At 38.7% G+C, this 26290-nt stretch overlaps 1 protein-coding gene across 2 annotated transcripts in view; it reads right to left on the bottom strand.

The window, feature by feature from the left end:
* Positions 1-26290, bottom strand: part of LOC136867426 (uncharacterized) — a 168686-nt gene that overhangs the window by 74712 nt on the left and 67684 nt on the right. For both annotated transcript variants that reach the window (XM_067144627.2, XM_067144628.2), the window contains exon 4: positions 8609-8716. In XM_067144627.2, coding sequence (XP_067000728.2) covers positions 8609-8716 — 108 coding nt within the window. The remainder of the gene's footprint in view (positions 1-8608; positions 8717-26290) is intronic.

Raw genomic sequence — 26290 nt, 5'->3', positions numbered from 1 at the left:
AATAACAAACTCATTCATTCATCTAGATTAACTGAGTTGTTAGCGCGCGCTAGCCTCTCTTGCTTGTGGGACGATTTCCGTCCCAAATCCCCAGTAAAGCACACGTGCTGCTATGGTGAGCAAGAAACACGATACACGAAGGGAACGGACGATACACTCGTGAAATAAAGCATCAAATAAATATGCTTGAAAATGAAGCATAAATTACACAAAAACATATGAATTTATCCTTTTCCTAGGGGAAGATTATTGACTGTACTGGAGGTTATATTGGTCAAAAATAGGAAGAACAAAGAATAAATCGGAAAGTTTCCAGGTAACCAAAAATAGGAAGATCTTTTAATTCTTGGATTTCAACACATATATTCCACCACGGTCTAGGTGAAAAAAGGTCAGGATAAAAGGCATACATATCTACAGTTACAATGTGAATTGACCATTAAATTTACAATCTTAAACTAAGAAAACATAAAAAGTTTGCAAGAAAAGGTACCAAATCATTCTCATTAATCACACATATGAATAATAATATTTATATCGCACAGACACAGGCAACAAAATGCATAATACCGTATTTTCTCCCATAATTAATGCACTTTTTGACGAAAAATAAGGCGAAAACTTTGGATGCGTAAATTATTCAAGGAATTCAGATATTTAAATATTATTTACAATTCATTTATATTTAAAAGATACTCAAATATAATATAAACACAATTGGTTCAACTCATTTGTGGTTATTGTCATTTGGCGTAAAATTCCGGCATGAAATTTTTTTCTTAAAAGTCAAATTGGGTACATCAGGTAAGTTAGACACGTAGGTTTGAAGTACCGACACTGGAAAATATTCTTCCCATCACAAGCTGACAATACGACCTGAAGTGAAATAAACATGAACTAATAAAAGTACAATTAATGTAATGTCATAACAATGACATACCGGCAAAAAAAGAAAACTGTCCAACACGAGAAGGGCCGAACGTCGAAGGAGGGACCCTGCTAGATTACCCCAAACTGTTCGTATCCAATTTTGTACGAGTGACATGTCCATCCACTTTTTTCTTGAATGCGAACGTGGATCACTCACGGAAATTTTGCTTTAGGCATTGTTTTTTGTTTTAGAACAATGTAAGGTGCAAGTTTTCTGCCATCAGCTGTTACAGCAAGCATTGCAGTACATCATTGTATTTTGCTTCCAGTAGCGCGTAGGATAACACTGTATGTTCCTTTCTTATTGATTGTTCGACTTTGTGGCATATGGAAACTGACTGGCGTCTGACCTGCGATTCCTACAAAGGAGATCAAATATTCTTTCACTTTACGCTTCTCAATCACAAATCAATGAAAATGGTTGAAATCATTTGTCATTTTTTGGATAATGTTGTTCTTCGTCAAGGAGAAAGTCCATTTCTCTTCCTAAAATTAATCAAGTCTCGGGCTAACCTTCAAATCCGAGACACTGATTCCATGTGCAGCAGCTATTTCTCATTCTTTAAAATACAGCATTTTGTGAGAAACAACTTATCCAACATTGTGCAACAAAATCATACATTTAAGCAGATCCTCCTCTACTTGCGGAAACTTGCCGGTTTTTTGGTCCGCGAAATGCTTTGCGAGATTTGTTGGCCGCTGGAAGTGCACTTCTGTTACCATGGTAGTGCACGTTTCATTTGGACACTGAATACTTGCTGCCCGCTGCCCTATTCTCGTATGTTTCAGCGTAAATGATCACTGTGAGTTTGTATGATGCAGTATTACTCGAATACTGTGGACGAGACTCAATGAATGGAAGGTTATGTTCCAGGAGTTCAATCTCAAGATAAGCAAACTCAAAACAGTAGTGGTGGCAATAAACAGAGAGGGAAGACTAGCAAACATCATGATAGGAAACCATCCACTAGAAAGTGTGGAAAGCTTTACATACCTTGGCAGTGTAATATCTCGAGATACACTAGCCACAAAGGAGGTGGCAAATAGAGTGCAGAAGAGCTCTCACTTTTACCAGCAAGTACGAACACTCCTCTGGGATCCCAAAGTGCCAACAAAATCAAAGCTAGTGATGTTCAATCAGTACTTCATACGGTGAAGAAGCTTCTAGAGTACAAAGGGTTGGGATCATACTGGGTAAATAATATTTCAAGGGATGACAGGAGATTGCATAAGAAAGTAGTTCAAAGAGTGAAAGATATAGAAAGACAAACAATAACGGCAGAATGTAACAGCAAGAGAACACTAATAGAATTTTGTAGAATAAGTGAGAATATGACTAAAAGGGCACAAATAATCTGGTGTTTGATGGGAGTGTATAAAAATAAAGCTTTAAGAGAAAAAAATGATGAAAATAAATGTATTTTATGTAATTCAAATATGGAAGTGGCACATTTGATTAAGGACTGTAAAGAAACAATAGAGAGAAATACATAGAAAGGAAAGAGTTGGATAAAATTCTAAATGAACATGAACTGTACACACTTTCAAGTCTATTAAACAGAGAATGGAAGAAACCGGATAAAATAAGAACATTATTTAATATTATTAGAGGTATTTGGGGGAAAAAATGTAAAGAAAACAGAGATAATTACATGTAGTTACGGAAGAGGTATCCTGGACTGTACAACTTTGTTAAAATCCAGGAAATACCTCATAAGGATAAGGTTGTATACTTTCAAAGATATATTTAAGTAACTATTAAAGAATATGTCTGTGGTAGTAAATTATAATTGAAATGTGGTATCAGTCACAAGTGAGTGGCATTTCGAAATTGAACAGAACCAGCGACATGTGATAGCGATGGATGCGATGATCGGACGGTCTCTTCCCCGGGTTGGTGGCCATCCGCGACTGGGGAAGGGGGATGTCCGTTCTTTGTTTCCAATCGGTCGTGTGGAATTAAGTATATTTGATTTACCGTAATGGATAATCCTGGTTGCATGTAGGTGCAATGGTCGCGGCAGGCGGACCTTCTCCCCCTCCTCGGTGGGCGGTTGTCCCTGACTTGGGAGGGAGGGGGTCTGTTCGCTGTTTTTATAAGGATGTATAATATGTATGTGGTTTGCAATATATACTAACATTATCTAACTGTTAACGAATTTGAATATCTTTGAATTTTTTTGTATCTTACTTTCAGTTATTGGTTTGTTGGCTTGGAGTACGTTCAAATTTAACTACATGTAATGTTTTAGATTACAATAAACAAATACGCTCTCCCCAGTTGGTGGTCATCAGTGACTGGGAGAGAAGTGGATTCATTCATTCATTCATTCATTCATTCATTCATTCATTCATTCATTCATTCATTCATTCATTCAGTACTTCATACCAATCTTAACCTATGGTACTGAAACCTGCAGGCATCCGAGATGAAGTTCCTTAGGTCCACAATTCAAAAAACCAAACTGGACAAGTTGAGGAATGATGTAGTTAGGAAGGAAGCTGTGATTGTTACATCATTGTTAGATCGGATCAGCATGTCCAGACTGAGGTGTTTAGGCCATGTAATGAGGATGGAGCCAACAAGGACAGCATATGTTAACATGTAGCGACATGTGATAGGGAAACGGATGGTGGGAAGACCAAGAACCCACTGGATGGACATCGTAAAGATGAACATTGCAGATCGGGGAAGGACACTGGAGGACGTTATTCACAACAGAACGTATCTCAATAAGACAGAATGGAAGAGGCTTGTCAACAGTACCTGGGAAACCAGAACTGAAAAATGATGATGATGATGACGACAATTTGCTTTACGTCGCACCTACAAAAATAGGTCTTATGGCGATGATGGGGATGTGATCAGAAAGGCCTAGGAGTGGGAAGGAAGCAACCGTGACCTTACTTTACCCTTACCACTCGTCTGTCGGTTGAGGCCTGACAATACGATATTCCCATTCCGGTCGCATGTCAGGCGAGACCCGACATGACATTGTATCGCCCACCGCTCGTCTACCGTTTCTTAGCCAACAAAATAAACGATACTATACTGTACTGCCATCTTTTGGTTCAGCATGGAACTTTGTAGAATCCAGATATTATTTGACAGTCAGTCAATAATCTATTATTTAGAGGGCAGTGTAGCCGTCAGCTGTCCACTTAAGCACATGAAAGGTCGAGCGATAGTAAACAAACATGTGCTCTTCTAGTCATATATAGTTTACTGTTCAATGTTGTATATGTCGGGTAACACACAAAACCACAGTATTTTTGCACCTCTTCACCTGCCTTATACCCTAAAAGTGAACTGGCGATGTTCGGCTTGTGTACCATAACCCAACATGTGACTAATGCTGATGGCTGGCACAATTATAAATCAACTGATCCCGATTTCAAGAAATCGCCGTTTAGCAGCCTACAAACTACCACGAGGTATGAAACCAGAGACAGAATAGAGTTTTTCAATTGCTGTTTACCGATAATTTGTTCAGTGAAATTATTAACGAAACCAATCGGTATGTGATAACGATAGTAATAATAATAATAATAATAATAATAATAATAATAATAATAATAATAATAATGCAAAATAATTTGTCTTAATTTGCACATATTGCTTTTATTTGCTCCAGTATAGCTTGCTTAAAACGTGTATAGCCTAAATACATCATTTAAACGCAAATGCTATCTCCAAAATCGTGAAAGACGAATACAGGTCATATAAGATAAAAATTCACATTTAAATACGAGTAGTAGAGACAACACAGAGAACTTTAATTCGAGGGGTAAGGGTTAAGGTACAGCCTCAGCATTTGCCTGGTGTGAAAATGGGAAACCACAGAAAACCATCTAGAGGGCTGCCAACAGTGGGGTTCGAACCCACTATCTCCCGGATGCAAGCAAACAGCTACGCACCCTTAACCACATGGCCAACTCGCCCGGTGAGAATAGAAATCAAGCAGAACAGTGTTTCCTCTAAGATTTTGACAAAGAGAAAAATTTGAGAAGCCTGATATACAGAATAAATCACGAATAGTACTGGCACATTTTCTCTTTCCAAAAATCACTGTTTCTGAAAATCAGATGCAGGTCATATTCAAACCTTTCATACTTTGACCTCATAATATAAGGTTCCACATGCGCTTCAATGCAACAACAGCAGTTCCAAGTCACGACTTGGCAATGGGTGAAATCTTGCTCTGTCGTTCACTTCTGGGTTACCAGAACCAATTACAATAATTGCATACGTTACCAGAACCACACAGTGCGCCAGCTGATTAACAAGTGATGAATTCAAGAAAGCATTTGCAGTCATTTACTGCAAGTGGGAAACTACTGTACGATGTGATGGAAACTGGGACCATTGGAAATTATGTTATTGGCAGAAAACATGATACTGATGAAACATGCATTTGCGATTGGAAGAAGAAAAAGAAGAAGAACAAGAAGAAGGAGGAGGAAATGTTATTAATAATAATAATGTTATTTGCTTTACATCCCACTAACTACTTTTACGGTCTTCGGAGACGCCGAGGTGCCGGAATTTAGTCCCACAGGAGTTCTTTTACGTGCCGGAAATGTTATTAAAAAGTACTGTGATCGTAGAGTTTTCCAAGAGCAAAATGCACATGACCTTCGATGTTAGGCCCCTTAAAACAACAAGCAACAAGCAAACTGAAAGATGTGAACTAGAATATGCCAACTAAAATCTTTAGAGATTGCAAAGGAACTAAAGAAAGGAAGATTTCAGTGCACGCCATGGGTCGATAAGGAACATTTTCATGTACATATCTATTTTCTTGTAGAATTTCCCTACAACTGAGCAAACATAAGAGCCAGGAAGGGCATGAAACTGAAAGACTGCCTAGGACTTGCAAGCCTAACATTGTCCAAAAATTGCTTCTTAATGTTAATCAGAAGTGAGAGCAGCTTGTAAACGTAAAAAGAAGGCTTACCAGAAATGGCTCCAAACAAGGGCCGAGGCAGACAGGGAGTTGTATGTAGATGAAAGAAACAGAGCGAAACAAATAGTTGTTGAATCCAAAAAGAAGTCATGGGAAGATTTTGGTAACAACCTGGAAAGGCTAGGTCAAGCAGCAGGGAAACCTTTCTGGACAGTAATAAAGAATCTTAGGAAGGGAGGGAAAAAGGAAATGAACAGTGTTTTGAGTAATTCAGGTGAACTCATAATAGATCCCAGGGAATCACTGGAGAGGTGGAGGGAATATTTTGAACATCTTCTCAATGTAAAAGGAAATCATCCTGGTGGTGTTGTGAACAACCAAGCTCAGGCAGGAGGTTGGTGAAATTATGCTTGAGGAAGTGGAAAGGATGGTAAATAAACTCCATTGTCATAAGGCAGCAGGAATAGATGAAATTAGACCTGAAATGGTGAAGTATAGTGGGAAGGCAGGGATGAAATGGCTTCACAGAGTGGTAAAATTAGCATGGAGTGTTGGTAAGGTACCTTCAGATTGGACAAAAGCAGTAACTGCACCTATCTATAAGCAAGGGAACAGGAAGGATTGCAACAACTATCGAGGTATCTCATTGATTAGTATACCAGGCAAAGTATTCACTGGCATCTTGGAAGGGAGGGTGCGAACAGTTGTTGAGAGGAAGCTGGATGAAAACCAGTGTGGTTTCAGACCACAGAGAGGCTGTCAGGATCAGATTTTCAGTATGCGCCAGGTAATGAAAAAATGCTACGAGAGGAATAGGCAGTTGTGTTTATGTTTCGTAGATCTAGAGAAAGCATATGACAGGGTACCGAGGGAAAAGATGTTCGCCATACTGGGGGACTATGGAATTAAAGGCAGATTATTAAAAGCAATCAAAGGCATTTATGTTGACAATTGGGCTTCAGTGAGAATTGATGGTAGAATGAGTTCTTGGTTCAGGGTACTTACAGGAGTTAGACAAGGCTGTAATCTTTCACCTTTGCTGTTTGTAGTTTACATGGATCAGCTCCTGAAAGGTATAAAATGGCAGGGAGGGATTCAGTTTGGTGGAAATGTAGTAAGCAGTCTGGCCTATGCTGACGACTTGGTCTTAATGGAAGATTGTGCCGAAAGCCTACAGTCTAATATCGTGGAACTTGAAAATAGGTGCAATGAGTATGGTATGAAAATTAGCCTCTCGAAGACTAAATTGATGTCAGTAGGTAAGAAATTCAACAGAATTGAATGTCAGATTGGTGATACAAAGCTAGAACAGGTCGATAATTTCAAGTATTTAGGTTGTGTGTTCTCCCAGGATGGTAATATAGTAAGTGAGATTGAATCAAGGTGTTGTAAAGCTAATGCAGTGAGCTCGCAGCTGCGATCAACAGTATTCTGTAAGAAGGAAGTCAGCTCCCAGACGAAACTATCTTTACATCGGTCTGTTTTCAGACCAACTTCGCTTTACGGGAGCGAAAGCTGGGTGGATTCAGGATATCTTATTCATAAGTTAGAAGTAACAGACATGAAAGTAGCAAGAATGATTGCTGGTACAAACAGGTGGGAACAATGGCAGGAGGGTACCCGGAATTACGAGATAAAGGCTAATTTAGGAATTAACTCTATGGATGAAGCTGTATGCATAAACCGGCTTCGGTGGTGGGGTCATGTGAGGCGAATGGAGGAGGATAGGTTACCTAGGAGAATAATGGACTCTGCTATGGAGGGTTAGAGAAGTAGAGGTAGACCAAGACGACGATGGTTAGACACGGTTTCTAACGATTTAAAGATAAGAGGTACAGAACTAAATGAGGCCACAACACTAGTTGCAAATCGAGGATTGTGGCGACGTTTAGTAAATTCGCAGAGGCTTGCAGACTGAACGCTGAAAGGCATAACAGTCTATAATGATAATGTATGTATGTACGTATGTATGTTAATCAGAAAAAAAACTGAACAATCCCGACCTTTTGAAGAAGGGCATGCAAGGCCTCATATAACTAATACCACTGGGATAGAAAGTGAACAACAGCTGCCAAAGAGAGTTAGTTGAGGAAGATGAACTTGTGGAGCCTAGCAAGCAGAAGCAATACTAGACTCAACAAAAGGACCTGTGGTTGCCAACTCACACTCGCAACATAAGAGCCCCTAGAGATCAAGAATGAAATTAAGCTGAAGTCCTTTAGACTAGCATTTTCATTGGACAAGATGAAGGAAGTGAGAATGTAGAGGTGGTGGTGGTGGTGGTGTGAAATGATATGGGAATGATTCCCTGAGAGGCACTTATGTTTAACTTATGTTTAAGTCCACATCGCGATGGACATAATTAAAACAGACAAATCAAGATCCCAACAACAGTACAGTACTCAGATACTGAATGATTACATTTATCTGGATACAAGGAATAAATACGCATGCATCAGTCTTTGCTTTTCACATACTGTTGCTTTAACAACTGGTCTGTTGTTTACCGGGTGCACACAGTCCCTGAACTTTTGGATCCTATCACGTACTACACACAATGAAAAAAATGATATGGAACACTAAAAAGGGAACCAGAAATTAAATAATTATTTGCCTCATTAAGTAAGTGGAATTTACTGTAATTTGGCCCTTTCTATGTACCTGGCTTAAGTAAATGCACTCTTACCACGTACACAATTTGTCTACTGACAAATTAAAAACAGGAATACAGTTAGAACTGACTGACAACAGAAATAAAATACAAAATATACCTTTATTTCACCCCGATACATGAACTCCACAACTAATTTGATGTCCGAGTATTTCATTCCATTCAAAATGACTACAGGATGCTGCACATGGTGTTGACGGAACAATTCCTGTAAATATAAATAGCAGTATATAATTAGATTCACACTGAGAAATTTGAAAAATATTTCCTCTATTATATAACATATGCCATATACAGGAGTATTGCAAGTATTCTGAAATATATTAAATGTTCAACAAGGTAAAATATCTTAAAACAGACTTTTTCAACAGGTAGCTGTAATGTTTGTAGTTACTAAGTTACTGTTAAGTGATGTTATGTTCACTTTATTAATCCTATTGTTTTTATGCCATATCTGATTAAAAGGAAATTATGTAAGAAATGTTATTAAAAAAATTACATGTGGAGATCGGGATATGAATTATTTTATCCTAGGAAATTTTAAATGCATAAAGATCATACTGCATAAAATATGACTTCACCAGTTGAAGATGTGGAAACTGAAATTGTGGCTGATATTGGACATGCGACAAAGATCACCTTTGTTTTAGGTAACTGTATTTGCTCCTTTGTCTAAATATCACTGTGGAGATGATTGGAATATCTATCAAGAAAGGACGGAGCAGTATTTCACAGTGCATCAAGTTAATGCTGGTTGGGGAGCGGCAGTGTTGCTAAAGCTAGTTGGGGAGGAGGCGTATACAATACTGAAGGATTTGCGAGATCCAACACTCCCTAAAGATAAAATGAAGAATTACGTAATCTTTTAAAGCAACAGTATTCATTTATTCACAAGGCACAAGATACAGCTACACTGAGCACATTTCACTTGTACTGACAACAGACTAATTAATGAATGTGAACTTTCATGATAAAATACAACCAACATAACAAAAGATAACAAGATCAGGTACACAGCCTACTAATAACAAAAGGATAGCTATTTTCAAAGAGAGAGAATAATTTCTGATCTAAGTTATCTCAAGAAACAGTTCGGCAGTGGTACATAAGAATTCAGGGGAAGGCTAGCGACTTCAAGTTTGGAAATATGTTTTTTTCTTCTGTTTTAGAATTTGTTTTAAGTAGCATTGACACATAGGTCTTATGGCGACGATGGGATAGGAAATGGCTAGGAGTGGGAAGGAATTGGCCGTGGCCTTAATTAATTGCCTGGTGTGAAAATGGGAAACCACGGAAAACCATCTTTAGGGATGCCGACAGTGGGATTCGAACCCACTATCTCCCAGATGCAAGCTCAGAGCTGTACGACCGTAAATACATGGCCAACTCGCCCTATGGAAGTATGTTAGAGGAAAAGCTGGAAGACAAGTTTGTTTGAGGTGTAATGAAAGGACAGATGTTTTACAAAGTTTGCTAGGAAAATCACACAACATCGTTGCAAGATTTAGTTCAAGTAGCACTGAGGGAGGAGGGTGTCCTTATGACAGTTTCACGACATATCAAGAAGTCGACCATGTCATTAGTGTGAAGAAGCTTACTATGTCGACCAATGCATGTAATGTAGGATGCTAAATGGTTTATTTTGTCACCTATTCAGTACATATAAATTTTACATTTAGGAATTTATTATTAATTCCGCTTGAGATATGTTTCGTCCTTCATTGAGGGCATCATCAGTCAAATGTCAAATGAAGTATATTATATTGAATCGTATTATAATTATATATATATATATATATATATATATATATATATATATATATATATAGGTACATTTTCGTGAACTAAGCAAATACTTGATCATTAATCTATCCTTCAATCTCCGTCAGCATATGAAACTACAGTACTTGACGTTGTAAACACCGCGCCGATCTTCTGGAGCTTGCAAGTTACTTCGGTTGAGCTGCTCGTCTCTGGCTTCTTCATGACTTTAGATCTTCATATTTGGATTGTGTTGTGACTTTGTGCCTGACGTTGTATGCAGTCTGGCTCATTTAACTGTTCTCTGCTTTTCATGAACATTGTGCAACAGTGCCAAACATTGCGTGTGCCGTGCTGATGCTCGGAAGATTACGCATTACTTCTTTTAATTGACTTACATTCCACTTTGTCTGAACTTTACAGTGCCAACCCCCGTCATTTTTATATCGCCTCTTCAACTGATATTGTGTGGACTTGACTGTTAACTTCTTTCTTACTTATGCATTGTTTTTTGAGTTATAATCTGTTGATGATGACCCAGACTGGGGTCGAAACCGGTACCATTTCCACTTTTAATTAAATAAGAATGTAATCTCTACATTTCTTATTTACTTGTATTGAATAGGTTGAACTACCATATTTATTATTTCAATTTAACTTCCATCCTATTCAGTCGAAAGGCAGGGTCGTTTATGAGTGGTGGTGTATTTTTGTCCTTTGTGTGATTTTCGGCCGCCATGGATTTATTTTTACCAAGAAGTAGCAGCAACAAGGACAAGTTGCATTGAACTGTAAGTACATTAGCAGAAGCAGTATTCCTTACTCTGTAATATCGTGGGTTTAGAATCAGTTTCTTTTCGAACGTTCTAGTTCAGTTCCAGTTGTTTCTTAAGGGAGTCATTCAGGCAGTATCGGACACGAAACTGGCGTGTGGTATCGGACACATAGGTTGCAGTTCTGTCCGGGGAACTGATAGTACTATCCTTTGTTTTAGGTAAGCATGGAGAAGATATGAGGATAATGGGAAGAAAGCAATATATTAGTCGTGAATAGTGTCAGGGACAATAGAATGAGTGTTAGAGAGGCCAGTCAATGTTCCTCTGTTCCACAAAAGCACGTTAGATGATAGACTTAAAGCTCTTGAAACTGGTAAAGAGATTCCAATAAAAGCGTGTACGGCGAACAGTGAGACTTATCAGAGAACATTCTCAGATGAAGAAGAGGATGACCTGTACATGCATATCAAGGCCCCGACAGTCAGCTCATGCCACTCATCAAAAAAGAATTTTTAAAACTTGTGTATCAATTTGCTGAGGAATTGAGAGCTGAACATAGGTTTAATGAAACTAAAATGACGGCAGGAAAGACCCTTTTTATGATTTTATGAAGAGGCATTAAGACCTCCGTTTGAGGACGGCTGAGTCTATCAGCTTGCAGCGAGCAGTAGGCTTCAACAAGGAGCAAGTGGACATATTTTTGATAAATTAAATGACCTTATGACTAAATATTTCTTTAGTCAATCAAGAATCTTCAATGCTGAGTGTGATATTTGCAAAATGGCTAAACGTATATTTGTATGTATTTTGAATGTGAAAAAAAAAAATATTTTTGTTAAAAAAGATTGACTGTCCGATACCACCATCCATTTTTCAAACTTACGAAAGTGTAATGACCTCCTTAATTTGTTAATATTGTCCGTGTTTTTAATTGGGATTAAATATATTCTAGTGAGTACATTGATATATGGATATAGATGCTAATAAAATATATTACATGAATTTTTTCCTATTCCATAAACAAATTATGACAGAAAAGTTGAACTGTCCGATACTTCCCGACATTCCCCTATTACCACTTCATTCCAGAATGTGGGGTTGTAAACCAGCCACGAAGGACGATATACACGTTGTTATTGCTCTTTATGTTAATGGCTACAATACAAAAGCCTACATTACAAAGCTATTTTTCTAAAAGCTCTATTCTTTCTATGCCAATTTTTGGGTCTGTTATTTCAATGGATATATTTGAATCAGTTAGCAATTTTATGCATTTCAGCTACGATGAGGCACATGATACATATCAGGGACCCTCCAAACTTTTCAAAATTTATCCAATTATGTTGTGTGCTACAAACAGGAAATTCGGAGAGAGACAGTATTTTAGTGTCCAGACTGCGAAGCGGGTCTCTGCGTTTAGGGATGCTTCAGGACGTTCCACAACTAACTCAGCTATTAAGGTAAGATAGAATAATATTTAACAAAAGAATAGAGTTTTCTAAACATGCACGTGAATGTTTTATTGAAATTTGTCAAATGGTACCAAAGTTGTGTTGCTTTGAATGAAGCCTCGCATGAATCTGATAAAGTTTAAACACTGCGCTCAGAACTTCTCCTGCAGCACAGAGATGACCGGGCATTTAAATACACTGTGCTGAGGGGTTGAAAGCAAAAGCAGAATTTAAGTGGACTACCAAGTATGAAGATTCTTTCAAAATGGTTAAATCCTTGTTAGCATCAGAACAGAGCATAGCTCATTTTTATCTCTCTCTTCCTCTCAAAGTTTGTTTGTGATGTATCAAATATTGGATTAGGGGCAGTACTCTTGTATGAATATCCTAATAAGGGTGAAAGGCTAATATGCTTAGCCTCTCGGACATTAAACTCCACTGAGTGAAGATATTCGGTCATTTACTATGCTATAAACAAATTATATATATATTTACAATTTGCTTTATGTCGCTCTGACACAGACATATCTTATGGCGCTTATGAGATAGGAAAGGGATATGAATGGGAAGGAAGCGACCGTGGCCTTAATTACGGTACAGCCCCGGAATTTCCCTGGTGTGGAAATGGGAAGCCATGAAAAACCCTCTTCAGGGCTGCTGACAGTGGAGTTTGAACCCACTACCTCCTGAATGCAAGTTGTTAGCTGTGGCCCAAACCACGCAGCCACTTACTCAGTGATACAGAATTATAGTGATTGAGAAATTCCATGAGGAACTAGTAAAAGAGATTCCTGGTGCTCACAATAGAACTGTAAAAATGAAAATGCTACCTCGTCAATATTTTTGGTGGCCAGGAAGACATAGAATGTTATGTTAAAAGTTGTCATCCCTGTACGAGAAATTCGAGAGATCCAGAAAAGGCAAAATTGGTAAAATCTGAAGAAGTCTAACATACTTTTGATAGTATTCATGTAGACTTTCTCAGATAATTTAATGGCAAAATGTATTTGCTTGTTATTGATGCCTTTTCTATGTGGCCAGACGTTTATCAAATGTCAAAGACTGATACATGATCAACTATTGAGGTAATGAGGGATTGTTTTGCACATTTTGGACTTCCTAATGTTATTACCACTGAAAATGGAGGCCAGTTCACTTCAGCAGAATTTAAAAATTTTTGAGAGACAAATGGGATTATCCCTGGAACATCTGCATTCTATCACCCCTCATCAAATGGAAGTGAGCTTATGTAAGGCTGTGAGTGCTCTGAAGAAATGTTTAGTAGCTATAGTGGTCGAAATGGATGTATGACAAAGAGTTTACTGAGGTCAATGCGACATGATTATTAGTCTCATACAATTAATATAAAAATAGTATATGTTTACTTATTTACTACATCCTAACACCGTACATGTTTCGAGAACAGATGTATTCTTTTCTTCAGTGACTAATAAAATCTCAAAATCCCTAAGGAGAACATAAATCTACAACACATAATAATGTTAAAACAAAAATTCACATTAAAATAAATCATCTACATAAAAAATTACATTAAAATGCTAACAGTTCTGTTCCTTGTTGCAGTCTAAATTACATTTCCTGATCATCTGAGAGTAAAATTCTTCATACTAATACCCTAAAACTTCTTAGTTACAGTTGCAATCACAAAGCACTCCATTCCCGGTATAGTAATAATTTTATAAGATTATTATATATTAAGAGCTGACATCTGAACATCTAAACTGCTGTTTAAAACATAATTAAATTTAGTATTTTAATCAGAAGCTGCAGTGCCTATGTTTGTATTAGTAATGTAGAGTCCTTCTTCTTGCTATGGTACTGATATGGTGAAGCCAAAAATGTTACATATATGCTAGCCCCAAGTCAATCTTCTTAACCACCGGGCGAGTTGGCCGTGCGGTTAGGAGCACGCAGCTGTTAGCTTGCATCCGGCAGACAGTGGGTTCGAACCCAACTTTTGAGAGCCCTGAAGATGGTTTTCCGTGATTTCCCATTTTCACACCAGGCAAATGCTAGGGCTGTACCTTAATTAAGGCCACGGCCACTTCCTTCCCATTCCTAGGCCTTTCCTATCCCATCTTCGCCATAAAAACTATCTGTGTTGGTGCAACATAAAACAAATAGAAAAAAAAAAAAAGAAAATCTTCTTAAGCAACAATGAAAAACCCATTATCTATTAGTGAATTCTATATAAATAAAATAAAAAAAGGGCTCCGGGAATGAACCTGGGAGGAGTCCATGTGACTCCGGACAAAAGGGAGTGAAATGCATCGTTGCCAGCCATCTGCAACATAACATATTGGATTCAGCAAGAGAATCCAACTAGCCTCTTTCACTCCAACTCCAGCACGTAACCTGCACGAGGTGTCCCTGCTAAACTGAGCAACCCAGTGGAGGTTGGGTAACCAATCCCAGCGGAAACTAGGTCAGTGAACCGATCAGTGCTGGGGGCTTCAGGGCTTACAACCCTGATAGTTAACAACTCGTTACCTTCGGGTGACCTAACCTAATCACTTGTGTGATAGACTGTATCAAATATGAAGTACAAACTTAATGAACATAATACCTCAGGTGGTAGACAATCCACAAGTAGATCATCGGATTCTGGGGGACCTACACATTCATGTGACCCAGTCGGATCTAAACGAAACTTGAAACGAAATATTACGTATCTAGCCACAATCAATATAAACTCCTTGATCAAGACTGGAAAGCTTAAGCATACACTTGATGTACTGAACAACAAGAACATCAGTATAGCAGCTCTCCAAGAGACTAGGTTTCCGGATGAAGAAGCCATAGAGTCTCAAGGATATAGAATATATAAAGGGAAACCTGGTAATAGAGCAATGGAAAATGTACCATTCCTTGGGACTGGGTTTGCAGTACACCATTGACTGGTTAAAAGCATACTTGACTTTTCATCACCAAACGATAGAACATCAGTGCTTTCCTTCAGATGCAAGAATAGGGGATACTCTATGATTAACTTCCAAGCTCCTACCAATGACTAACAGGAAAAACCCAGAAAAGACAAACCAGTACTGGGATGCCCTTGAGGAAACCCTAGGCAAAGTACCAAATCAATTTCAATGCCCAGATCGGTAGAGAACAGAAATACCGGAAGATTGTCGGAAGGTATCCTGCCCATAAGAGAACCAACACCAATGGGGAACGCTTAATCAGTATCTGCACCAAGTATGGATTACTTTTTATGTCTACAGCTTTCAAACACCTTCCCAGAAAGGCAATGACATGGTGATGCCCAAATAGCATGGTGGGTGAATTCCAAACAAACCATGTAGCAACAGACAAGCTGCACGACAGGGATATTATGAATGTCAAGGTGATACAAGGAGCCAACATTGACTATGATCACTACCTGTCTCTCGTTAAAACGAACCTGAAACCACTAATAAAGACCACGAGTATGTTAGCAAAAAACACGAAGATCCCTAGGTTTGATATCACCAAACTCAAAGAAGGCAGCACTAGTTAGCAAGAGAGACGGATTCATAATACCAACAGGATTAACACATCTACAAAATGGGATCAGCTTAGGGATGCCGTAACAGTAGCGGCTCAGGAAACAATCCCCAATAGACCTAAAGGGAACAAGCATCCGTGGTGGTCCAGCGAATGTGATAAAGCTATAGAAGCTAAGCGGCTAGCGAGGATTAAATGGAATGTACCTAAGAACGAAGCTAATTTACAAGTCTTTATTGCACAAAGGAAAACTAAGTCGAGCATCATAAGAGGGGCCAAGAGGAAGCACAACCAGGAACTGATTAAGCAAGCAGAGGAGCATTTTGTAAGGAACAACTCTAGAGATCTATACAAGGGCCTCAACCAACAAACAACCCAATTCGCTTCCCCTGTCTTACATCTCCAGAGACCAGATGGATCCCTGTGTCTTAATGACAGCGATTGTACCAAGACCCTAGCTTACTACTTCAAAGGACTCTTAAATGCAGAAGAACCTATTGAACATCTCCAAGTTACAGAACCAACTAATCCTAATACTGAGTTTATCCCTCCTCCAACCTATGAAGAAGTCAGAGATATAATTAAACTACTCAAGAATAATAAAGCTTCTGGGGAAGACGGGATAGTAGCAGAAATGCTAAAACATGGCGGAGAACAGACCTTCAGGAGCATAGATAAAGTAATTCTGGACATATGGACTAGTGAGAGGCTCTCAGATGATTGGATGTCAGCCATTATCCATCCAATCCACAAGAAGGGAAGCAAAACAGATCCCAGTAACTACACAGGAATATCACTCATTGCTGTTACCTATAAGATATTTTTCAAGATTCTGGAACGCCATGTAACAAGACAGTTGGATAAAGAGTTAGGAGAATATCAAGCAGGGTTCAGAGCATCGAGGTCCTGTACCGAGCAGATACAAAATCTGAAGAGTATACTTCAATCCTGCAAGTCAAGAGCCCGACAATGGGTAGCTATATTTGTCGACTTCCAGAAAGCAAATTACAAGTAACGACTCAGCAGACAGAATTACTCTTTATAAGACATTAAGAGAACTAGGACTTAACGACAAGATCAATAGGCTGGTGCAAGCCACCTTGCACAATACCACAGCCAGAGTAAAGTTTAGAGGACAACTCTTGGAGAGTTTCGCCATTAAAACTGGAGAGACAAGGAGATGGCATCTCATGTATATTATTTAATTGCGTTCTGGAAAAGATAATCAGAGAGTGGATGAGATTCCTTCCAGAGGACACTGGATTACGGATGGGGATTAAAGCCGACAACCTAAGGATACCATGCCTAGCATTTGCAAACAATCTGACTTTATTGGCAAATGACATACAGGAGGCTACTACTCAGCTCCAAACACTGCACTCAATAGCGGCTAAAAAGGGTCTTTTGATCAACATAGGAAAGACCGAGTTTGTTACTAACATCAAAGATGCCCCTGGAAAGATGAGTCAGTGATAATATCTACATCAAGAGAGTCAAAAGTGTAAAGTACGTTGGGGAATGGTTCTCAGAGGACCTCAGTGAAACAATGGCTCTTGAACACAGGAGACTCAAACTAGATAAGGCTTACCATGCCTGTAGAAAGCTATATGCTTCAAAAAATCTGTCGATGAATGTCAAACTAAGACACTATAATGCAGTAATCAGACCTTCAGTCCTCTATGCAGCAGAGTGTCTATATTTAACTAAGAAGACCCCACTAAGAGCCCTCGAGGTACAAGAAAGTTCTTGAGACGGAGAGTGGGACCAAGAATTTTACCAGATGGAAGCCGATGGTATCAACCAAATCGTGAGCTATATAAACACCAAGAAAATCTCATAGATGCCATCAGAAGAAGGCGACTGGCTTTTTACGGACACCTATCCAGAATGGACTCAAATAGGTTATCCCATAGGATCTTCAAGGCTGCTAACAAGGGCAAAGCTACTGGATTCGTGTGGATGAAGCAAGTGGAGAAGGACCTTTCAGAACTCCATATAAATCAAAACGACATAGCTGATCGGAGTAAGTATCATACAACTCTTAAAACTAAATCCTTTGTAACATCCCTCACGGAAGTTACCACAGACCAAAAGACGAGACCAGGAAATGGTCTGAGGAACATAAGATTGAATTTAGCCGGAAAATGAAGGACTAATGGGCCATCAGGAAAGCTCGAGGTACCAACAAGAAAAGAGCTGCCAAATCAACCGCTAAGAACACCAATTGTGGCAGACAACGACGACGACATTAAGAAACAGCTAAAACACAAGCACCATGCTCCATAGATGGCCCTAACGAAATACAAAAAAAAATTAAAAAAAAAAAAAAAAAGACGATTCTACAAAGTTAAGGACTTATAGTGTCGAAAAACAGATGTAAGCACAATGACTGTCAGTCTTGAGGGCTGAATAGGCAGTGAGTTATGTTGGTGTGAAATGGAAATGACAGGGAGGTATGAAAACCCCACCCTGACCAGGAAGCCAAAACAATTAACAAAAAGGAGCCGTCAAAGCCTTCAATCTGTGGTCAAGTATAACCTGCAAGTTTTGTTCGAAACTGTAGCCACAAACTTTCAATTGGCACCTGGAAGTGATGCCTGTACTTGTACCATTCATTGGAAGGTATTTGTACTTGGATTCTATGGACAATATATAAACCAAGGATTGCTAAACAGTGTCACCAATTACAGTGGTACAAAACACACTGCCTGCGGGCTCCATAACAACGTGGAGTGAGGAATCACACTACAGTAGAATCTCGATTATATGTTCCCGGAAAGTACGTTTTCCCATATTATCCGTTCGAATTATGTGGTACCGTGAGCATCCTAATTAAAACGTTGTGAAACTCCCGCATTATCCGTTCCTCGAAGAAACGGTTTCCCATACTAACCGTCCAGAAATTCCAGTCCCATCAACGCTAAATTCTCAATCAAGCGTTTTTCAAGAAACTGTATCTCACGAAAGGACGGCTACAGCACACTTACAGATCTTGGTGTTAACGTCCCATCACTGAGGTAATTTCAGGAAGTACTATACCGGAAAAGTGAACTTGCATAAGGGACCACCTTCGGGTGGTATTGTTTAGAGAATCAAAATCACAAAGCAGAGTGTGTCCACAACAACTGGAAGGAGACAGAGCGCATTTCGACAGCTCCACTTGAAAGTTGATAAACTTAACCATAATAGGTTAATATGGTTGGTTGATCCGTATTGACTAGGCGGATTCAAATAAAACTATTTTAAATAGTTCTCTAATACATTCAGCTCTACCTGAAGACGGAATGAGTTTCGTCAAATTGAAAAAAAGTCTAAATTATGTCCAGGGCTAGATGTTAATTTTATTACTTTTTTCCTAGTGTATCACCGAACAGGTTTTCGGCACTTCCCTCACGGCATTGTATAGTCACTGAGCTTTCAGGCAGGAATCGAAACTGCTCCTTCTTAAGTAACACAAATTTAGCATTTTAATATTTTCGTATACGATTATGTTACAGGTCATTATCCTCATGATTGTTCCGTATTGAATTGTGTTATGTACAGTAAATGTAGTAAGAAGTATTTCTTGTCCACCTATGTTATCGAGACCAGAACAAATGTTGCACCTTAAAGCCATGGTAGGTTTTGGGACTGCCTATTACTGTTTTGGTCCTAATATAAGACTGGGAATTTCACATTTTTGTGTTAAAATGCTATAAAAACCATAGTCGTTTTATTTGCACATGTTACATTTAAAAACTTTGTATAATTTTGCACTCGTACCAACTTGTACAGCGAGCGTGCTTTCCAGCTGAGCTCAAGATTGTGAATAACCGTAAATTCAGAAGTTTCGATGATATTTTTCCTCTTTCCAATTTGATTGTGATCAGTGACAGGCAGAACTGAATATAATGCATTCGAGAACTTGAGAATCGATACTTACATTCGAAACCATATTCTTGAGTTCAACATCACCTTTAAAAGTCGATGTAGGCTTAATTTACGCGGTACAAGATTTCCATAAACAGACTACAAACAGTATACCGGTGACCAAATTACAATGGAAAATTTAAAGAAAGAGATTTTACCATCATGTTGGACGCTTTTGTATCCAATATGCTTTATTTTATTAGATTAGAGAATTAAAAACTACTTGTGGTCGATTGTTGTTTGGCTTGGTGTTGTTAGGCTTTTCAAAGTTTGACTGATCAAAGTTGCTGAACTGAAAGAAGCTTTCAGAGGAATCCGACAAAGTTTCCCTGGTAAATTGAATGTAAAATTTCAAGTTTTTAAAGTCACATACTGGTAATTAATGTCTGAAGCCAGCCCCGCGGTCAAACTTGCCTGCCTCTCACCCGGAGGGCCCGGGTTTGATTCCTGGCCAGGTCAGGCATTTTTACGTGGATATGAGGGCTAGTTCCAAGTTCACTCATTCCACAATTACCTTTAATTGAGGAGCTATTTGATGGTGAGATGGTGACCTTGGACTAGAGAGCCAGGAATAATGACCGAGAGGATTCATCACACTGACCATGCATCACCTCGTAATCTGCAGGCCTTTGGACCGAGCAGCGGTCGTTTGGTAGGCGGAAAGCCCATTGGGGCTGTAGTTTCATTTGGTTTAGGGGTGTTTGTAATATTATATGTAAACATATTATTCTTTTTTGTGAGGTTTAGCCAAATTGTTGATGGTTCATTTGTTCCCGGATTTTCAGTTTTCCCGTGTTGTAGGTTTTTTTCAGGGTCTCTCCAAAAACGGAGAATCGAGGTTCCACTGTACATATTGTGACAATGCGATAGACATGAACCGGCGAATACTGCCAGCCGTGCATTTCTTATGGAGTGCACTGTTTCCACAGTGAAATTTGACAGAAGCGGCATTATGATGTGGGTCTGTTACACATGGTTTGGTCTTGTTTCACTGGTTTTGTTCCTAAAATTATGAATGTCAGAACTTATCAGGCAATATTGGGCAATGTTATGCTACCCACCCTGTGGCAATAATTTAGAAATGGCCATTTTCAACATGACAATGCACCGTTCTTAAAGCGAAGGCCATAACCCAGTGGTCTGTCTAAATGGGAGTGAATGAAATCAAATAGCCAGCCCAAAGCTGTGTCCTAAACCCAACTGAACATTTATGGGATGAGTTTACACCACAGGTTGAAGGGCTGACCACACAGCCTCAAAACGGCTAGGGAACTCTTTACCACCTTGCAACAGGAATGGAAGAAGATACCTCAAACATCTGTGAAACTTAGAGGAAAGTCTTCAAATAGGACAGAGGCAGTGTCAAAAGTGGACTTAAGTCATCCTGATACTAAAGCAGTTCCAGTTAGGCCAATAGGTATTTTGGTCATTAAGGACAATGTAGTGTAGTTACAGTTATATGTATACTGAGATTACATGACTTTAACATTTCTTTTACTCAGTTAATAGAAGTTCTTGTTCCTAATGAAAAAACATTTTGGTATGAAAATGTGTCATTGTATTATTAGCAAAACTTCTCAAAACTGGACAAAAATACGTTTTAATTAAAAAAGGACAAGAATACTGTGACTTACAAGTTATGCCTACATGAATGGAGACATCTAAGCAAATATTTAATTCAGATTTAAATCCAGAGTATATGATTACCATACTAACAATGTTACATGGAATAGTAATAAAATGTTAGGAACACATCTACTAAATAGTTTTAAAGCTATTACCTTAACAGGCTAGATGGAGATGGAAGTGGAACAGAGAAGGTTTGGGATACCAGCACCATACGCAGGATTTTGAGATTCCTCTGTGCAAATGCAGAACACAAGCAACATATACAGCCTTCTCCAGCATGCATAACTGTACACAAAACAAAAACTAGGAAAATGCAACCACTACAATCTAATAGTACAACATGTTAAACTGCAAGGTTTTGGTTATTATGTATTATAACAATATATAACATTATATTACCTGGGAAAGAAGATAGGAGAGCATTGGATCAAAGAAATTCAAGAGGATCTCAAAACAGTTTGGGCTCGAAATTAAATATGCAGACAACAAGAATAAAATTACCACCCTTCTTAAGAATCACACATATTCAACTGAAATGATGCACAGAAGGCCTGTAGAGATTTCAGATGAATTATGAACACTGTGATCAGAATGAATGAAGAAGTACTGGGCAGATAAGAAGAATCAAACAGTACAACCTTCAAAGAAAAAGTATACCTACATGGAAGATTCAAGTTGTCCAATGTGGAAATAAAGTTAACAATGATAACAACAAAATTTGTCTTTCTGCCTTCCTCTTGTACTGTTATAAGGTGTACATCGTGGTTTCCACAGTTTTGGCAAGTACCTGAAATTCTTAATTAGATCAATGCAGTGTTGCATACCAAAATTACTACAGCTCATCACCATTAATTGTTCCTCAGAGTTTGCTAATGACCTCTCTAATTTCTAAATGCCCATGCAAACTCATACGTTCTGAAATAACTGTTGTCGGACTCTCAAATAATTGTCGGACTGGGTGGTTCAGACGTCTCCCTCCTCAAATTTATTGTTCAGTACAGTAGAACCTCGATAATTCGAAATCCCACGTAATTCGAAGAAGCTCTCGTTCCCGGAAACATGAGATACAGTTTTGCATGTTATTTAAATTGTTTAATTCGAAATACGGATAATTCGTAATTCGAAGTACAATGTCGGCCCCATTACCGAAATTCAGACTTTTAATTCGAAACTGCCTTTACATTTTAAAACAATAGTATGTTCGAGTAATTTCAACTCGAAATGTATCCGCATCATAATAGAACGCGTGTTCCGGAACGTGGAGGGGTAGCTTTCCGCACTTACACTCACTTCGGTGGGTCTACAGTGCGCTTCATGATTGCCAAGTTGAATGAAATCGGAATTCTTTTGTATTCAACCTTTTCAGGAACGCCGTAATATCACGCAACAGGCAGTGTGCGGGAAAACAGAATGGGCGAGCATTGGCGATGCCGACAGTTGACGAAAAAGCGTGGCTCATATAATAAATTCGTAGGCACCGAACAATACTGTCATTGCCGATGAAACTGCATTGCTTTATTTTAATGCGAGCCCAAACGGTCTTATGGTTTTAAAGGAGAAAGTGCCAGCCGGGGATGCGAGAAACTTTATCCCTCGTCATAGAAAAGTTCGATAAGCTACGTTTTAAGGAAGTCGGGCACTTTCCGTTCCAGTACAAAGCATCTAAAAATGCAAACAGTACAGATATCAAAAAAATAATGCACTTGCACAGGGGAACCAGCATAATTTATCCTCGTCTTTGAATTGTGTGATTTCTTTTTTTCTTTCGTTGCGCGAGGTTATGTTCGTCAGTGATTTATCCAAGTGCATTATTTGAACATTGTAAATGCACCTTGTTGGATACATTTCGGAAATAGTTTTTCTATGGCCTTGGAAAGGTTTAAACTGTGAATCGAGGTGATTGCATATATTAATGGGTCTTAGAATGCTTTGTGACGCGGTAAGTGTTTACATTTCTGAAGTACGAGAAAAGTGCCATGGCGGGAATTCGTACAAGGATAGAGTCATAGGAAAGTTTGATTTTAAGGGCATCGGGTACTTTCTGTGTAAATGCAAGGCATCTAAAATGCATACAGTATAGTACTCCAATGAATAAAGCACTTGCACATGGGAGCCAGCATAGATTTCTCCTCGTGTTTGAATCGTGCTTTTTTTTTTTTTTTTTTTCTCCCTTTCTTTCGTTGCGTGAGGTTATATTTGCCAGTGAGATATGCAAGTGCATTATTTGAACACTGTAAATGCACCTTTTTGGATACATTTTGGAAATAGTTCTTTTTTCATGGCATTTGAAAGGTATAAACTGTGAATCAAGGTTAACTGCATGCAGTAACGGGCCTTAGAATATTTCGTAACGCGGCAAGGGTTGGTACATCTGAATTGCGAATTGGCGGTTAATTCGAAATCACGTAATTCGAAGTCCGATTTTTGAGTCCCAACGACTTCGAATTAACGACGTTTTACTGTATATCTTTAAGGAAGACATCACATTGGATAAGAAATACAGTGCATAACAGTCTTGTTTGTACACCCCACTTAGCAGACATAATGTCTTCATAATTTCTAAATAACGCACGAGACTTTGATAAGTTTTTGCACAAGGTGTTTAGAACTTGATGTTAGCGATCAAAAGTCTCGGTACATAATTTTAAAAGAATAGGAGTGAAATATGTTTTGTAGTGTCCTATTTGCTTGCAACAGTCTTGTTTGTACATGTTCCCTACCTTGCATTCATTCGGGAACACTCCTAGTTAGCTGGTGTATATCTGTGCTGTGCTAGAGTGTATAGTTTTGCAGTTAGTGGACCAGGCCGTGTGTTACATAATGGGTAAAAGAACAGAGTTAAGTGACGAACTAAAAAATGTAATTGTATCTCTCGGATTGCAAGGGTATTAATCTGTGTGAAACTGGACGCAAAGTAAATAAACCGCATTCCACAATGCACTGGGTGTTGAACAAATTCAGATATTGAGGAACCACAAAGAATTTGCCAAAAAAAGCAAAAGAAAAGATACTGAATAGGCAAGATGAACGTTATAATGTGAAACAAGTAAAACAGAATCCACAATTAAGTGCGCCTAAGATCCGCGTAATGGTGGAAGAAAGTACGATGAAGAAAATGTCAAGTCAGACAATTCGTAGGGTATTGTGGAAATATGATTATCACGGTAGACGACCACGGAAAAGGCCATTTGTTACTAAGACAAACCGACAAGCCAGAATGAAATTTTGCAGAGAGTATGAAAACAAGGATTTTACATTCTGGAACAAAGTTATTTGGTCAGCTTACACCAAAATATCTCTATACATTTCGGCGGAAACAGTTATGTATGGAGAAAAGTAAATACAGCCAATTAACCTGCAAATATGCTACCCACCGTAAAATATGGAGGTGGATCAATTATGATTTGGGGGTGCATATCGTTTTCTGGAGTGAGAAATAGCAAAATCATCATGGGCAGATGGGGTTATTTAAACATTTTAAAGAACAAAGTCAAGCAGAGTGCAGTAAAAATGGAGTTGAGGTCTCGCTACATCCTTCAGTAAGACAATGACCCCAAGCTCACAGGTGATATTTGCAAGCAGTGGCTGATATGGAACGTACCATCGCAACTGCGAACTCCTGCCCAATCCCCTGACTTGAAACCCATAGAACATTTATGGGTCGATCTAAAAAGAAGGGTTCAGGCAAGGAAACCTCAATCACTTGAGCAGTTAAGAAGTAGGCCTATAGTCAATGAAGAATGGGGTAAAACCGACCCAAGAGATGTGAGAAACTGGTTCATTCCATGCAGCGAAGGGACAATTCTCAAGGCCAGAGGATACTCATCAGAGTATTAAATTCAAGGTAACAAGTGTTTTGGAGTGAACTTTTCATTTTTTCTGTAAGTGTACAAACAAGATTGTTGCAGGATGAAATGCCCGGTTTTGGTACATTGCTGGTATGTGTTGTAACGGTTCAAATCCCGTTACAAGATGATATCTGTATTTTTATTATTGTATGATTTTATTATTATTATTATTATTATTATTATTATTATTATTATTATTATTATGTTATCTGTGATATTGTTACTATTATTGTAATTATCATTTTTATTCAATTCGATTTTGCAATGCCTGTTGCTTGCAAGATTGTACTTAGATGTATGCATATATACGTATGTGTAGAATAACACTCAATACCTGTACAGTGAGAATTGTTGTTTATATCAGAGATTGGATGTAACGTTGGTACACTGTGCAAGATTGGTGGCGATTCTGCCAAGTCATTGCCAAGTCATGGCTACGTCATCGTGAGCTTTTAGAATATGTGCTCAGAGAGTCGGCCGCCCCGGGCTATTTCACCACTGTGTGTAATATCTGTCGCGTAGGTGGGAGTATGTCATTGTTATTTCTGGAGATTACGTAGCTGTGTCAACCAACGTCTATAAAAGGTGGGTGCATATTGTAGCGTCAGTCATTACTTAAACGGAAGCAGTACAGTGAAGAAGTCTACTAGATCAAGAGGCCTTAGTTGGTCAGTCAACGAGTGTGAACGAGAGATGGTGAAGACTCAGTGAGCCATTAATTATTGGTCATTGAGAGAGTGAGACCAAAAGGTTGGTCCGTCACTTAGTGGAAGACACGAATGCAAGGTCTTACCATGGAGTCAGAGAGGGCAACCCTGGACCTGCCAAGAGGTAATACCATATTGACTTACAAAGAAGTCAGATGATATGGAGAAGAAGCAGTCACAAGGATGTATCACCA

Source organism: Anabrus simplex, chromosome 3 (genome assembly GCF_040414725.1).
Source record: "Anabrus simplex isolate iqAnaSimp1 chromosome 3, ASM4041472v1, whole genome shotgun sequence".
Lineage (NCBI taxonomy): Eukaryota > Metazoa > Arthropoda > Insecta > Orthoptera > Tettigoniidae > Anabrus > Anabrus simplex.
Note: the sequence above shows the minus strand (reverse complement) of the source record. Positions and strands in the feature narration are given on the sequence as shown.